We start from the raw sequence: 17,507 nt of genomic DNA on the forward strand, positions 1-17,507 counted from the left end.
CTAGGACACTCTCAGTCGTGGGCCTATCTCAGGGGACCGCAATTAATTCCCTACTTATGAACTTCATTCTGCGGTGCTGGGAAGAAAGAACAAATCAAGGCTAATAACCATCAAACAAATCCTCAACAGTCGTTTGAAGATGTGTTCATGATGATGTCCCTGCTGACAGTGCTCGGCTGACTCAGTGGTGGTGTACCGACCACCTTGGCTTCCCACAAAAGTGGGAATAGCACCCAACTCAAACACTTGAGCTGTGAAGGAGCTTGGGTGTGTCTTTAATTCTCAAGAATTTGGCACATTGCGTGCCTCAAAGTGGAGCTATGAGAATGCAGCTTTTAAATTGATTCTGCTGAGGAGTCATGGACTACAGGTTACTTTTATTATGGTGACATAGTGTATAGTCATTTACCGGTTTACCACCAGGTTCATAATATCAGAGCCCAAGACATTCTCTGATAATATATCATAATCCAGACCTTCCCATATAGAGTGTGGAACTGACCACCATAGCATCAACCCTAAAATGATTAGGGCCTAAGACTACATGTACCAGCATTCCTTGATGTGGCCAGTAATGTGTCAAGTTTTAATATTTCATAGTATCAGTGACTGAACATAATCATTGCAAAATCAATACTATTTGTATTACAAATATTTTATGTAACATATTTGTATTAGACAAACATATATATAAATATAAAACAGGCATGTGTACAGTCAGCTATTTCGTTTGACGTTAAGGTCCATCTCTGTCCTGTGTCATTGGTGAATGACCGAAGATGTCTCACTGCAGGTTGTTTGCCCGGTTGCTCTGTAAGTTGATAAAGTTTGTTTAACAGTTCATTTGAGTTATACAGCTTTGACCAGTTATTTGATGTTGATAACAGTTTGTACGTTTTTTTATAGCTTTGCTTCACTAAAATACATTGGTTGCAGCAGCTTTAGCTAGCTAGCTAACTTGACAGCAAGCAAGCTCCATTGCTTTTAGCCTGCGAGCTAGTTAGCAAGCTACCTCGAGCTTTCCTATCTGTTTCGATGCTACAGAAAATAATTTAACTTTGATATATTCTCTTCAATTTGCTCTCATATGGCGTGTGTTTGAAGTAGTAAGTTAAGTAGCTAACTGGGGTTTTAATGGTGTTTGACCGCATTTGGGGGGCGGTAGCTACATATGGCAAGCTAACGTTAACTTAGTAGCAGCTAGCTGCAGAAACACTAACGTTATGATATCTGATACTCAATGATAGATAGCTGGGTCAGCCAATTTATCATTGTAAACGCATCGAACATTGCGTTTGTCATTGCAGTGACATTTTCTTCTATCTTGATATCAGAATCCTTTGGTAAAATGGTTGACGTGATGGCTAGCTATGTAGCTTGTGTTATAGGTAGCGTTAACGTCAAGTTAATGCACATATCTTCCAATAATTAAGTGAACGTACAACTTAACATAACATTAAAGTTACTGTCAACGTTACAATGTGACAATGCATTTTATTTCCCCGATGAGGAAACCCTTAGCCACGAGACTCATATGCTAGATAGTTCTGCTTTATTGCAAACTGTCATTTTCCCGTTTCTTCCCTAATGAATAACGAATAACATTACGCCAGACGTTTGTTTTATGATTGCAAAATGTACAGGTATGTTGCATAGCAGTTTTATCAAGCAGTGTATTAAAAAAAAAACTCTTAAAAGGATCTCAGACTTCTGCGCACTCCATTGTAGAGTATCAACTCACAAGTAGCTGACATTATCTAAGGTTGTCTCATAAGTAGTGAGTAAGAGTAAACTAGTATTCAGTAGTGAGAGAACTGTCTTTGGTGGTCAGAGTCCACCTGCTCAGTGGGAGGTTCATCCCTAGGGCTTAACATAGGCACACTATATTGAACCCTTGTTGATACACAGTTGATTATGACCAGAGTCATCTCTGAAGTTTATGTTTGCACTCTTCATGCATAGAGCAGTCCCACAAGGTCTAACTTAATTCTGCCTCTGTTCTCAGTGCAGCAGGCAGGAGTCAGACACTGTTATACTGCTTCCAGGAAGCATCTTTACATTGACAAAAACACCAAGGTCATTTGCCAAGGCTTCACTGGGAAGCAGGTAGGTATTTTGTTTTTCCCGTGTCGTTCACTAATCACTGTCCATTCATGCAATTTTTAAGCAAGTCCTGACTGTTGCTAACTGCACTGTGTTAATGCTTCAGTGCATGTTCATCATTGGCTAATGCATAATTTGCGTCTTGCTTCACTTGTAGCATATGGTAGCTTTTTTCTGTGTTTCCATTCATTCACAATGCACGTTTTGACCATTTGATTTGCGGGTTGGTGGAGGGCACAGTGCAACTAAGATGTATACCATTGCCATCCCACCACGGAATAGTTTTGCAGTTGAGCGTGGAAAGAAGACATAAATTGGCAGCTTTTTTGTTGTGTAAATCTATTGCAGAAACATGGATGAAGATGCCAATTATTTGTCCTTATCCATGGGGAAGAATCAACAAGCTTGGCTCTCTGACTTCTCTAAAATAATTTTTAATAAACTGTTACAATGATTGTATAGAGCTGAGAAACAATGCAAGTGTCTCTTGCACTAATCGATTTTCAGCACTGGTTTGTGAATCAAATCATCCTTAATCTTCACTGTCTTATAAGCCATGTAGTGCAAGGAGAACATGCTATGTTAGCAGAGTACTACTTTGTAAATCTATTGTGTGGAGAGCATTTGGGTAGTTGGGCAGAGGAGATGTAATAAAAAAAGTACTGGAGCATGATGTCCTTTCCTCTCCTGCCTGCAGGTTGTTGTTGTAACATGGTGTTCATTGATCAAGGCACTTAACTGTTGACCCCATCTGGTTATCAGCGGTGTTTCAGAACCAAGCTTTAGTAATTTAGCTTTAGTAACCAAACCGTGAGGTTAAACGTTAACTTCTAGGCTTTATCAGGCTTGTAAGAACATATCTGCCCTTTGCGTGGATGCAGAGATCACCATGTGCAATTGTGATATTTTGTGAATTCATAACCCTGCATGTAGTGTTGAAGTCCTAGTTAGTAAACTGTCCTCGTGCCAATGTTACACATGCATAGCAGTATTGTGTTAGACTGAAGAGAAGGCTTATCCCACAATGATTTGAAGATTATCTATTCTTCACATACCTGTACTTACTCATTCATATCAGGCTTTCAACATTGCTTGTTTAGACTACAGCTGTGTTGTCATAGGCAACAGTTACGCCTACTGCCACTGCTCTTGTGCTTTTCATTTTCATGTAGTTGATGATGGTAGCTGGTTATGTAATAACACTCACTGTAGAGATTCACACTATAGATTTTAGTAATCTAGGCGATTGATAAAATTATACAGGGAAAATAATGTCTCGACCACCAGTTTATTGTACTTTGTACACCTTCTCTATGTGTTTTCCAGAGGCAAAATAAGGGGGTGTTTGTGTGTTTATATGAGCATCTTGTATATCAAGTCAAGTCAAGCTTATTTATATAGCGCATTTCATACAGAGGTCATTCAATGTGCTTTACATAAACAGAACCAAACAATAATAACAAATAAAAGCATAGAAGGGCAATATAGTCAAAGAAAAGGTAAAGATCATAATAAAAAGAAAACATAAAACACAAGGTAAAATCATTTAAAAATAAAGAATAATTAGTAAGCAAAAACAAAGGCAAAAGTAGTAAAAAAAAGTAATAAACGACAAGGTAGAATAATTATCAAGGCAGATTCAGAATTTGTAACTCGGCACAGTTAGCAGAAAGCATCTGAGAACAGTTTGGTCTTAAGTCTAGATTTTAAACTGGCTACAGTTGGGGCCTTTTTGATGTCATCCTAAAGTTGGTTCCACAGCTGAGCCGCATAGCAGCTAAAAGCTGCTTCACCATGTTTAGTTCTAACTGTAGGTTTTACTAGCAGGTTTTTCACCTGGGACCTGAGAGGACGAGAAGGTGTGTACTGCTGAAGCATGTCTGACAAGTATTTAGGTCCTGCTCCATTTACTCATTTATAAACAAGCAATAGTGCTTTAAAGTCAATTCTGTGACTTACTGGAAGCCAGTGCAAGGACTTAAGAATTGGAGTAATGTGGTCAGTTCTTTTAGTTTTTGTTAGAATCCTAGCTGCTGCATTTTGTATCACCTGAAGCTGTTTAATAGTCTTTTTAGGAAGGCCTGTGAACAGTCCATTGCAGTAATCAACCCTGCTGGAGATAAATGCATGAATGAGTTTTTCTAAGTCATGCTTTGATATCACGCTTTTAGATTTTACCAAGAGGTTAAAACCAGCCTCTTAAAACAGGTCAGCAGAAAAGGTTGTGCTGTATTTTAAAAACCTGCAGGTTGAAAACTGCATGTCTTAAGAGTTTGCTGTAATTAGAGGAAAGTCTTTCCAGTTCATATGCATGTGGAAAGTACACAGAGAGGGGAAAATGAGGAAATTAATTGCTGCTGGAGATAAATGCATGAACGAGTTTTTCTAAGTCATGTTTTGACATCAGCCCTCTGAGTTTGGCAATATTTTTGAGGTGGTAAAAAGCTGATTTAGTTATCGCTTTCATGTGGCTGTTGAAATTTAGATCACTGTCAATTAATACACAAGATTTTTAACAGTATCCTTTGCCTTCAACCCTTTTGTGTCAAGGAGAGTGGCAACCCTAAGTCTTTCCTCCTTTTTACCAAATATAATTACTTCAGTTTTTTCTTTGTTCAGCTGAAGAAAATTTTGAGACATCCAGGTGTTGATTTGTTCTATACACTGACACATAGATTCAAGAGGACCATAGTCGTTTGGTGATAGAGCTAAGTAAATTTGTGTGTCATATCAAATGACAATTGTCATTTTTGTTGTCAAATGACACCATTTTTGTTGTCAAATGACACCCTTTTTTTCTTTAGCGGCTGCATGCTCATTTTGTTCCCTTCATAATCACTCTTTCACCCTTCTTCTGTTGTTGTCACACAAATGCCATGTGCTCTGTTCTTTCCCTTCTGTTTCTCACTGTCTTATGCTTGCCTCTGTTTTTCTAGGGGACCTTCCACAGCCAACAATCCCTGGACTATGGCTCACAGTTAGTGGGAGGTGTATCTCCAGGCAAAGGGGGCAAGACCCACCTTGGCGTGCCTGTCTTTAACTCTGTGAAGGAGGTAAGGGCTTGATCTGCCATCTTGCTTCTCTCCCTTCGTGTCGGCTACTTTTGAGAGTGCGTTATGTGGCAGCTGTCCTGTCTGTCTCACCGTAAAGGTCACATAAGAAAAGTCTCTCAAAGACAGCTATTCCGGGCAAGTGGTTTGCTGAACAGCTGAGGCCCAGTCCTTACAACAGTTTACATTAGCATTGGCCTATAATTTGCCTGAGCTAGTGTGGTCACAAAACCTCTGGTTTGTTATTTGGTTATGAATAAGCTCAAGGGTTTGGAATTTGCACCCATGGGCCTCATTCAACTTATTGATTTCTAACCAAATCATTAATGCAAAGAAACAAAAAGCATGCAGGTCCTTTTCATGGAAATTTATTTTAAATGACAATGGAAATTTGCAATGTCATTACATGAAGTGTTCATATACAGTTTGGAAGTGGATACCTTATATTTCACCAAATACATTATTTTAGGTATGATAAATGGAGTGTTTGCTCATATACAAGCTGCTTGATGCCCTTGCCTTGTCTCTCTCGTCTGTCAGGCAAAAGCTGCCACTGGAGCCCATGCATCAGTGATCTACGTCCCTCCGCCCTTTGCGGCGGCCGCCATCATGGAGGCTATTGACGCCGAGGTGCCTCTGGTGGTATGCATCACAGAGGGGATCCCCCAGCAGGACATGGTGAAGGTGAAGCACAAGCTGCTCCGCCAGGGCATCACCCGACTCATCGGCCCCAACTGCCCAGGGGTCATCAACGTAAGACCCCCACATCCCAAATGTCTTCACTCACAGCGGTGACCTCAGCACTTCCACTTGGTCAGTTGATTTACTCTAGGGCCTTAAAGTCAGGTGTTTGTTTCAAGCAGTTGTGAACAGGTCAGGCTCACAAGAGTTCTAATCTGGTTACTGAGGTAAAAAAAGGCCATGTTTTTGTGATGGGAAAGATGGCGGTTTTCAGTTAGAATGAAATTCTAACTCCGTAACTTGTTGGGTGTCGAGTCATTGGTATGCGGCTGCATAGACAGACATCCAAGTGTACAGTGAAGGTGACGTACTAGTGCTAATAAAACATTTGAATGAAATACTCTGGTTTCTTAAGTAATTCCCATGTCCAGACCTTCACAAGTCCTTTCTGTTTGTCAATTTACCTTGACAGCCTGGAGAATGCAAGATTGGAATCATGCCAGGCCACATTCACAAGAAAGGGAGGATTGGTAAGCGTTGTTGATGATGTGTTTCGCTTTTTTGTTTTGTTTTTAAGGTTCAGGGTTCCATCATGCACCAGTCTTCTTCTTTGAGAGAGAGGAGAGTTTGGCTCATTTAACTCCAGTAGGGGTGCACTTAAAACCGTAACAGTGACCTCTGGAGATGAATGTAGATAATAGGGTTGAGATGGCATGTGGTTCCTGTGGCTTTATCCATTCAATCCTGCCTAAGAAACCTTGTTTCCCAGTTTGCAACAAATTTGCAACCCAGTTTGCAACAAATTACACTAGTCAGAATGACCACGATAGTCCTGAATATTAATTAATTAGGGCTGTCAATCGATTAAAATTTTTAATCAAATTAATTACATTTGTTAATTACAAATTAATCTACATTAATCGCATATATAATTTTTCCTGTGACCGTATTTGAAATATTTAAATTCAAATCGAATCATTGAATAATCAGCATTAGTGCTATTAAAGTTCAAAAACTCTTTTATTATTATTTTCACTGTTCAAATAATGGCCATATTAATCTGTGATATGACCTAATATGCTGAGAAAATAAATTCAAAAGTGCTTCGGGAAGAAGTTTTTTTTTTCACTACAAGGCATTTCAGGCCACAGATATAACCTAGGGGACACAACAAAAATAAATTAACACTCCCCTCAATGTCAACACTATTTCTTTGCATTGAACTCCAGTGATATGCAAATTCCTTGCTGCAGACATTGCAGAGGACTTTATTTTAATCAACACTTTATATTTTTAACACCATCAGGCCATTTTTTTTTAAAAGTAAATGTTCCAATCAATGATATAGACAGCACATTTTCTTCTCTCCTTCATTTTACAGTCTAATGGTTACTGACTAGAATGGCTCGGGGTCAAAGGTCATACGGAATCGATTAATCTGCACTATTTTTTTTTTTAATCAGTTATTTTTTCTCAAATTAATTAATCAGTTATTTTGACAGCCCTATAATTAATGTAGGCCTGTGTCTGGATAGGCATCAGATTTCAGGATTTTTGTTTTTATTATGTCTACTTGAGTAGTCTGGCTGCTATTTGATAAGATATCCCCATGGGGAGGAGAGAACCATGTACAAAAAATAAAAATGCTTTGATGTCTTTGAGGAGCAAGACAACGTTTACGTAAGCGTGCGTTTATAGCAGCACTGCATTTATTTGTGATAAGCAAAAACAGCTGATGGAAGAACAGCAGGTACATTACAGAAATGTACTCATAAGATTTTTGTATCAGGGAAATATATTAATGTCTAATTTATTCACCATTGAGTGATATTTGTCAGTGAGTTAATGTGTTAATTTTTTTGTCTGTCTTCTGCAGGTATCGTCTCCAGGTCTGGCACCCTCACATATGAAGCAGTGCATCAGACCACGCAGGTCGGCCTGGGACAGTCGCTCTGTATTGGTATGGGAGCATGCTTTTTAAGTCGTTCTGGTGTAGCTTCATTTGTTTATGCCTTACACAAGGAATGGGAATAACAGTCAACAAAGACTAACTCTCTCTCTTCTCTCTCTCTGTCTCTGTCTCTGGTGTCAGGTATCGGAGGTGACCCTTTCAATGGCACTAACTTCATTGACTGCTTGGAGGTGTTCCTGAGCGACCCAAAGACAGAAGGGATCATCTTGATTGGAGAGATCGGAGGGAATGCAGAGGAGAATGCTGCTGAGTACCTGAAACAACATAACTCTGTAAGGGTCACACCCAGCCTAGTCTTATAGCATATTTATGCAATATTCTTGTGGTATATATTTGTATGTATTTATTTTTATTATTATTGTTCTTTTATTTATTTATTTTTTTATTTATTTATTTATGCATGCATGCATGCATGCATGCTCACTTCATATGAATAACCCTTACTAGTAGGAACAATCTAGCATGGCTGAAATGCAAAATTGCAAATCACCTATGTGAACTGCTTCAGTTGAGCAGAATGCTGAGTGCTCATTTACTCCACTCCAGCTCTGTGATGACCTCCATGATTTACAATCTCAACCTATTCCATCTCTTTAGGCTGCCCCTGCCTCATCCATAATCAAAACTAATATGGAGATTGGACTTCAGGCTGGCTGCTCTTTATTTTAGTTCTCCCTACTCAGTACGATTCCCTGAGCTCTCCCTCTTTCCCTGACCTCTCAACAGAGGCAGGCGGACAGTCACAGCTCATCGGCGCTGACTAGCACAGGGCCAGGTGGGCCTCGGGAGCAGTGAGGTCAAGTTTCGCTTCACGGGGTTAGCAGTCTGCACGGAGGGAGAGCCATATTTGACTGGAGGGAGTTCTGGACTGCTGCAGGGTTCAAAGTGCAGACTCCTCCTGTGCCTTTGGGTTACAGACTGCTCCAGAAATCCAGATGAGCGGAGCCAATGGGAACCACAGGAATTATTGAAATATTTAGACAGTAGAGAGCAGACCTGCTTTTTCTGTGTTTCCACGTTTTTCTTTTTTAAACATAGGTCTCTGTTTCTCGAGGTCACGGAGTACTGTCGATACAAAACAACCCGAAAACAATCTGTTTTACCTAGCTCAAGTTGCTGTAGCCAACGGTTAGAGCTTCCAGGCAGCTACAGTACAGAGCTACACTCTGGGGTCAGGTTCATGAACCCCTATGATCATGCCCCCAGAGTGTAGTGCTGTAGCAGCTTGAGCTAAGTAAAACTGATTGTTTTCGTTTTTTTTTTTTTTTTTTTGTCAGTACTCGGTGATCTCAAGTAATGGAGATCTATGTGAAAAATCACCAGAATTCTCCTTTAATGCCTGGTCTCCTCAGGGAGAGTACCAAAGTATCGGCAACCTTTTTCAGTATGTTACTACTTTGAATTTCCAGCTGTGCATATACCACTGTTTTTTTTTTTTCTTTGCCATTGATTTTTCAGGCCAATTTGAGCAGCGGTGAGCAGATTTACAGAGCTCTGTCGCCATTCCCCTCATTTTTTGGAGGGTTGGGCTCATGGGTGCTGAGAATGTCTAATCTCTAGGCCATTTGCTGAATGGTTGATTTCACCTCTTGCCGTTAGATACACACACACACCCACACACACTCAGTCACTCATTAACAAGGATGCGGCTGATTTCACACACACACGCACACACTCATTAACAAAGATGTGGTGAGGAGAAACTGATAACGATGTCTGACTTTTCGGCGCGATATGCGAAAGTCATCAGAGAACCTGTTTGAGGGTGCACCATTAGCCACAGTCTGGCTAGATGAGATTGACTTCTTGGGGTCCGACTAGTGACATTTTTAAATCCTGGCGTGTTATTCCAATTGCTAATGGAAGATAATGGAACTGTTCCCCAAGGAGGATTTTTAGACCGTTTTCTCTTAGCAATATGAGGCACTACTGGATCAATGAATGGTCATGCTACATTTTACATGTATTGAATTTTGCTTAGAAAGATTTATCTCTTGCCAGCTCGTGTTCACAACAGTATTGATGTACAGAGGCATAGGGGGTCGGTCTGTGGGAATCTCTAGTGACGGCAGGGTTAAATGCTGTTTGCTAGGGGCAGGGCATCAGGCACTTCAGAGCTAACCATGTTAATAAGCAATGTAAACTTCCTAATTGCTGACAAGGTCAACAAACACCCAGGTTGTCAAGGGCCTCTTGCGAATATCTCAGGCGATGTTCAGCAAGTTCAGAGAATCTGGGATGTTTCACAGCAGTCCGCTTTCTTCCCTGGCCTTCCCACCCCACCACCTCACCTCTCTCTCTGTGTGAGCTAGTCAAGCCACCATGTGAACCATTTGCTGTGACCTGCTTACCACCCTACTCTAATCCCCTCAGATCTCAGCGTGCACAGGTTCACCTGTTCTCTCTCTCCCTCCCTCAGACCCAGTTCATCGCACTCCACACTTAACGTTTTGATGCGCACTCAGACCTAAGAGCCTTCACTGCTTGTTGGCAGACTAATTAGCAAGGTGAAGGGCTTGAGGCCTAAACCAGCATGAAAACGCTCTGGGTCCCCGTTTAATCCTCTGGGTTTAAAGTGCCTGCCCCCCCCCCCCCCTCTGCTCCTCTCCTCTCTTCTCCTTTCTTCACTCCCTTTCAGGTGCTCCTGGGTCGTTGCATTAAACCCTTTTAATTCATTTAGCTTAAATCCAGTGCTGTGCTGTCAAGCGCAGTGATTTTCTTTTCTTTTTCATGAGGAGGAGGCTGTGTAATTCAGGCAGAGGTGGCAGCAAAAAAAAAATAATAAAAAAAATGACGAGTCTGAACAAACTTAGAAGAAAAGCAGTGAAGCTGTGGTGTTACACAGGTCTGCAGCCAGGGGCCTGTAATTGTCTCACTGGTTGGTCTCTTAATCGTACAAGATTAACACTCCGCCTGCAGCCGTCTCCCCACTCTTCCACCCACCCCCCTCTGGTCCTGTACTCCGCTGGGTAAAGGTGTGGGCACAGCCGCCTGCCTCGCGTTGGTAATTAAAGTCACACAGCCCCGCCACTGACAATAAGAACAAAGAAAGGAATTATAAAGCTAATTTAACTCCTTTTATGTAGGGGGGGTAAGCCTCAGTGGGGAATGAAAATTAATTGCCTAATTACGCTCCGACCTGTTTAGGTAGCTTTAAGCATTGGCTTCGCAGTGGGGCGGTTCATTTATCAAAGTGCAAGTGTGCTGGAATCCGGCACAGAAGCTGTGCTGGTTACCACGGCGTTGTCTCCCCTCAGAGAAAAGGCTTTAAGTGGAAGAATGATCCAGGTGCAGGGGTCTCCTCTTCCAAGCACGCCGTTTTTCTTCTGTTCCTATTGAGTAGTTGCTGTGTTTTGGCTTGGCTTTAGCTTGGAGATGATGGAAAACAGCTGTGTCTGAAGTTACAGATTCTTTTATGCATGTTTAGTTTTTTTTTTTTTTTAAGTTTTGTTTATTGTTGCCTGAAAAGAGGAATACACAGAAAGTTTTGTTATCATCGCTCACTCTTTCTCTCTCCTGTCTTCAAGAACCAATAATATTTGCTCTTTTGAGATGGTTGATTGAGTGGTTTTAACGGACTGAAATTAAGTCCTGCGGGTCCCTCCCATCTCTGGCTCTTGTCTAAAAGCCTGGGCCAAACTGCACGTCATCCCTGTGTCTCATGCTGATGATGATGATCTTCCTAGAGATGAAGTATTAGCTTTCACACGAAACCGGATCCGCACGCCATAGCACTTCCATCCATCAATGTGCGGCAGAAACGGCCAGGCAGCTAATCACCCTAGACATGACTAATTACCTCCACTCCAGTGAGATTGTATTAAAACACTATCCTGGGCTGTTATCAGCTCCCACCCACATACTCTATTAAACCCTCCTGCCGTGGCTTTCCCATTCACATTAGTGTATGTGGTTGTATGTATAATATACATATATATATATTCTCTTCTAAGTTCACTTCCTGCCTTTTTCCATGGAGATGTTAAGAGCTGCATTGTGTGTGTTGTGCTGTGCACTGTACAATTAAGGCTGGCCTTGGATGAACTCCTTTGGCTCAGCTTTTTTGTGTCTGTTACTACTCCTCTCTCATTCTTGCACGTCTCTTTCAACAGGGTGCTAAGGCCAAGCCCGTGGTGTCCTTCATTGCTGGGCTTACTGCACCGCCAGGCAGGAGAATGGGTCACGCCGGAGCCATTATTGCTGGGGGCAAGGGTGGGGCCAAAGAGAAGATCTCAGCGCTGCAGTCCGCTGGAGTGGTTGTCAGCATGTCACCTGCTCAGCTGGGAAGCACTATGTTCAAGGTATGACTACTGCATCATCTTGGAGTTGTAGTCATTTCGTTTCTCTCTCTCGCTCGCTCGCTCGCTCCTTTTGAATAAGAAACTTGATAATGTCTCAGATAAAAGAAGAAAAACAAAACATGGCACGGATAACAACTTTTCATTCCCACTTACTCTTCCACCATGGTTAAGTCACAGGTGCGGATTACCAAAGGGACCAAACCGCCGCGAGACATGTAAAACATGTCTCATCTCCGTTAAACTGGCTATCATAGCTATCTGGCTCTTGCCTCAGGAGCCATCCCAGAATCCTCAGTCCTTTCTTATGAACGCTTCTTTAAAGGAGAATTCCGGTGTGATATTAACCTAAAGTGTGTTGAAACATGTTACCGAGTGTGAACGTATGTCTCATAGCTCATCTTGGCTTGTCCCCTGCACTCAGAAATCTGGAGCTAGTTAGCCGATGCTACAAACAGTTTTTCGATGGGGATGCCTCGGGCATCGGCCTAGCCATGCAAATAAATCACTGTTTTACACCATTTACGAGGCTCAAAGTAGCTCCATACTTCATTGGTAGACTTCCGAGGGCATTGACATTTAAAACGAGACATTGAGAACTTAGAAAAAGCACTGGTAGTTTACTTACAAGACGATTTATACAGACAGTATCTTCACAGAGTTTAGCGTTTGCAGCCATCTTGAATTCGAGAAGCAAGATTGAAGTCGAGTGACGAGTATGAATGAACAGCTATGATAAGGGATCAGATTCCAAAAATAATTCTGTGGAAATGCATGGATTCCAGTTGCTGCTACCGAAAGAAACTGGAATCCATGTATAACATAAAATGAGACATGTGCATATGAAATGACAATGATTAGGCTTCTTACAGTAATTTTCTGTGTATTAGCCACATTGTGTATAAGCTGCAGGACAGTGTTTTATGCAAGTTAAAAGAAACAAAACCATTAATGCCATATTAACTGTGTATTAACCTAAGAAATTTGCAAATCAATGTATGAACCGTGGCTAATAGTTGGGAAATTACGCTTCAACAACAGCACACAACTGTAGCCCTTTACCTGTGAGGGAGAAAGCACTGGTCATGGTAGTATTGCCTTAAGGTACTGCCACGCTGCCACTGCCACAGTGGTAATGGCAGCAGGTATGAATGAAGACGGCACCTAGACAAAGGTGCCTTGTAGCGGTGTTCTATTACGCGTTGTCATGGCCCGAGGGTTTTTTAACAAGATGTATAAAAAGTGGAAGCGCATTAGGCCCATTCATCAGTGCATTCATTATAGACAGGAGAGCGAGCGCTCCTCTTCCCTTCCCATCCACACAGCTTTTTCCTCCTCCCCGCAATCATTGCCAGTAATGATGAAAAACGCTCTTCCTGCTGGTTAATTTTGCAGCCCATTGTGTTCATATATCTCTGTTAATCTCAGTGGCTGATTTAATCAGCCTGTGTGTGTGTGTGTTAGTGATGGGCAAATGACGCTTTGGTGAACCACTGAACCACAGCAGTGTGAAGCTAGCAACACTAATGAAAAAATCCAATATGGCTGCCACATGTAGATTTTTCAACATAAAAGCCCTTACCCAAACCAGTATATGTAACCAAAAATATTGGGTTGCTAAGGACTTTTATGTTGAAAAATGTATGTGTGGCGGCCATCTTTTTGCTTTTCAGCTAGTGTCGCTAGGTTCACACTGCTGTGGTTCACCAAAGCTACATTTGCCCATCACTAGTCTGTGTGTGTGTGTGTGTGTGTGTGTGTGTGTGTGTGTGTGTGTGTGTGTGTGTGTGTGTGTAAAAAAGCATTGAAGAGTACAGCTGTCTAGAAAGGGCAATGGGAGGCCAGTCTGTGTGGATCAGGTCTAAGTAACTTCTGCCATTTCTCACTGGCATTTTATTCCCACATTTGGGTCACCAGTGGTGACCAAAAGTGTTTCTGACACAGATGCCCATGTGTCAGGGTTCCCAAAGGTCATTTCAAACACATGGAAAGTCAGAGGATTTTGTATAATTTGTTGGTCATGAAATGTGATGCATAGTGTCTTTAAATTTATCAAGGTATTTGTGAAAAGCAATATTTCCCATGTGGATTTTTTTAGTATTGCATTATTTCATGCATTTCATCATCATACCTGACTTTTATTAGCACCCATATATCATCCTCTTGCGCATATATATATATATATATATATATATATATATATATATATATATATAGTGTGTGTTGTGTAAGTTAAGGACTGTAAATGTGACTGTAAAATAGTGTCTAAAGCTCACAAATGGATGGTTTCATGATACTGTGGCTGTTTTTTTGTCTGCTCTGAACAGAAGATGGCAGCCTGTTTTTTTTTTTGTAGGTCATGGAAAATAGGTTCTCAGTTAGTGAAAGGCAGGGGAAAGTAAGGGAATTAGATATTTGACTTACAGTGGGAATGCTGCATACCGCCCTCCACTGATCCTGAGGTTTGAGAATCTAGAGCTTCAGATAAATGCAGGCGTACATCTCAATGCCTCACCCTAATGCTTAAACAAAGAGTAGACACAGAGGGAATCTGAACAAAAAGTGGACACAGTGTGAGCTTGAGCAGTGTGACGTCAATGTGTGGAACTGAAGGGCATCTCAAGCACTTTGGAACATTGATCCAGACATCAGACATCTGAGGAATTGCAGTTGAGTCCTACCTGCATCAGAGGGTAGTAGTTCTTGTCATGCCCACTAGATGGCACCCCAGAATTAGCAATAGAGCTGCAGAACCGGCTGCTCTTGAGCTTGCGCCCGTTCCCTAGACCTTAATGCATAGCATTAGCCGTGATTAATTCTTTCCCTGAAAATACACAATTACGCTCTATTCAGATTTATTTCATTTTCTTCTCAACAATACATCTGATTGCGGCTCTTGCGTAAATTAATTGTGCAAATGACTGGCTGCCGTTTCTGTTCCCTTTTGTTCTGATGCTATTCTGATGAACTGTTGGCTAGATTTTTAAATGTCATGTCGGTACCAAGCAATTTGATGTGGACCTGCAGAGATGTTATGAAATCAACATTTCTTTTTTTTTTAGTTTTTTTTTTAGTTTTATTTGTGGTAGTGCAGGTCGAGAGGGAGAGATTTTGTTTGACCAGAGCTATTTGAATGGTTGACGTAGATAAATAATCACATAAACTTATACTGCAGTGGAAAGCCCATTAATCACTCACCCTGTGAATAGCTGTGGCCGTTGCTACTGTAATGAGATGGTACTTGAGTAACATTTTCACTTTTTGACCAAATGTTATATGATGGGGCTTGTAAATTAGCTCACATTATGTTGTCTGATGGCGTTCAGTTGTCCAAACAGCTCCGAACGATTTTAGTTTAATTAATGGTTAGATCATTTGAATGACAGGGGAAAGATAGTTGATGTTGGCGCTCTAAATACAGAACCTAAATGCATCAGTAGCATGTTCACATGGTCATTTTTTTTGTTACCTGTCTTACCTAGCTGTTCTACCTCTGAATGTTCCTGATTACTTTCTCTGCACCATCTTTGTACAGGAGTTTGAGAAGAGAAAGATGCTTTAAGAAGTCCAGTGACGTCTGAGAAAGAGACCCTCTGAAGATAACGACATTAACTGCCATCTGTCATCCCAGAGATGTGCGCTTACGAAATATGTAATATTCCCAGCCTCCAATACAATCCACATTTCACAGTGTCTCAAATATGTTTCTGAGATCATTTTTCAGTCTTGTATCTAACCTCAGAGGAAATAAATATAAAGTCAAAATACGTTGATTGTGTTCATTAAACTATGACCAGCACCTATATAGTAAACAGTAAATATATGTAGAGCATTTTTATCCACAACATTAATGTGAACTATACAGTGCTTTATAAAATGTAGAGTCACACTGCTGACCAGCTGCACTGCATTGCATTGTTTCCATCCAGTGTCACAGGTCCTCCATTATGAACTGCAATTGTCCTGAAATACAGATTCTTTTGTTCCAAGCGCTTGTTGTAGCATTTTTCATCTTGTACACACACTCACCCTATCCACCTTGGCATAGATCTGCTCACGAACAGCCCTGAGGCAGCCCACACACTCCAGCTCCGTCTGAAACGAGCCAGCGCTCACTCGGTTAGAGTCCAGAGAAATTGATCAAACGACATAGAAGACTAAGATTGCTATGATTTCCCCACCATCAAAATGGTCAAGATCGCTAGTGGAAGTACTTTAAAGCTGCATAAAGGGGCTGGGGGTTTAAAACCCGCCAAGCTATTTTAAGATGACGATTTCACATTGAGCAATGAAGGATGTCTTACAGACTGCAGTGTTCCATCCCAGAACACAGAACTAGGGACCCTGTCCTGGATGGCTAGTAGGAATGATTAGATTGGATCTGTCCTTTACATGTAGTGGCTACATTTAACATTCTGGCAGTGTTAAGGTGGCTGTATTACCAGTAGTCTTTTTGTAGGTCTGAAGTATATCTTGCTCTAGCTATATATTAATGTTCCTGGGAGGCTGCCTTTTTTCCTTTTTTTTGAGATCTCAAGATGACCTTTATGATCCAGGATGTGGGGATATGCGAAAAGTGTGTTTGAAACCGTTACGTAGGAGTCATTGCAAAGAATACATCCTCGTTGCATTCCTCCCCAGGGGTGTGTTAGTGTGGTACCAGCTCCGTTCCTCAGCAACAGTAGAATGTCAGCTACTGTTGCTTCACGTGACTGCAGTTGAAGCTGGTAGAGTGAGCCAGGGCTCTCTCTCTCTGCAGCTGTTGTCTGAAGGTGCAGGATTCAGTTAATTGTTAGTGCTGTAAATTATGGGGCAAAAAGCCTTAAGGATATGCACCTCAGCTCTGTGAGAAATCAAACTATGAGAGAATTTACCACTACGGGGAATCAAGTGAAACAGTTGATGCAAATAAACTGCAGCAAAATGGGAGGGAAAATCTTAAATGCTGGAGTTGTGAAGGGAAAATGAAACCCTAGAGGAGTGAGAAGCATAAAAAAGGCAAGGTCCCTGAAAAAGGCAGCACTCCTAACAAACGTAAACTCAGGTGCAGAAAAGAAGCTGTGATTGAAGCTAATGGTGTCTTCTGGTCAAAGGTGATTTACTGTATCTGTCATATTGTGCGGAGTTTGCATATCACCCACTGTGGGCTTTTAGAGTGATTTGCATATTCAGCTGTACAGGTTTTATTAATAACTGCACTTATTTAGAAATGAGATGTGAGAATTTTTTTTCCTTCCCAGTGTAATTGCGGAGTACCAACCCCTCGGCCATCCCTCCTGTAGTGTTCCAACAATGAATATAAATGCTAATATGTCTTTATATAGAGCTAATGTGCACTCCCTGATTCCATGTTCTAATGATATGATACGCTTTCCTATTGAATGCCCTGCAAAGTTTAAATAG

General features: G+C 41.3%; 1 protein-coding gene across 1 annotated transcript; it reads left to right on the top strand.

Annotated features, from left to right (window-relative positions):
- The first annotated feature begins 725 nt into the window (after positions 1-725).
- On the top strand, positions 726-16,093 carry suclg1 (succinate-CoA ligase GDP/ADP-forming subunit alph). The gene is made up of 9 exons (XM_042088489.1): positions 726-813; positions 2,006-2,106; positions 5,040-5,156; positions 5,694-5,906; positions 6,307-6,364; positions 7,711-7,794; positions 7,927-8,078; positions 11,919-12,107; positions 15,640-16,093. The coding sequence occupies exons 1-9, from the start codon at positions 780-782 to the stop codon at positions 15,664-15,666; spliced, it is 975 nt and encodes a 324-aa protein (XP_041944423.1). The 5' UTR covers positions 726-779; the 3' UTR covers positions 15,667-16,093.
- The last annotated feature ends 1,414 nt before the right edge of the window (positions 16,094-17,507 follow it).

This window comes from Alosa sapidissima, chromosome 1 (genome assembly GCF_018492685.1).
Source record: "Alosa sapidissima isolate fAloSap1 chromosome 1, fAloSap1.pri, whole genome shotgun sequence".
In the NCBI taxonomy this organism is placed as follows: domain Eukaryota; kingdom Metazoa; phylum Chordata; class Actinopteri; order Clupeiformes; family Clupeidae; genus Alosa; species Alosa sapidissima.

What these genes read in the sequence shown, in the direction of transcription:
- suclg1 (XM_042088489.1), top strand. Translation starts at nt 780, where the DNA reads ATGTCTCACTGCAGGTTGTTTGCCCGGTTGCTCT. An exon ending in GGGACAGTCGCTCTGTATTG is followed by an intron (nt 7,795 to 7,926) that starts GTATGGGAGCAT and finishes CTCTGGTGTCAG; the next exon opens with GTATCGGAGGTGACCCTTTC. An exon ending in TGGGAAGCACTATGTTCAAG is followed by an intron (nt 12,108 to 15,639) that starts GTATGACTACTG and finishes ATCTTTGTACAG; the next exon opens with GAGTTTGAGAAGAGAAAGAT.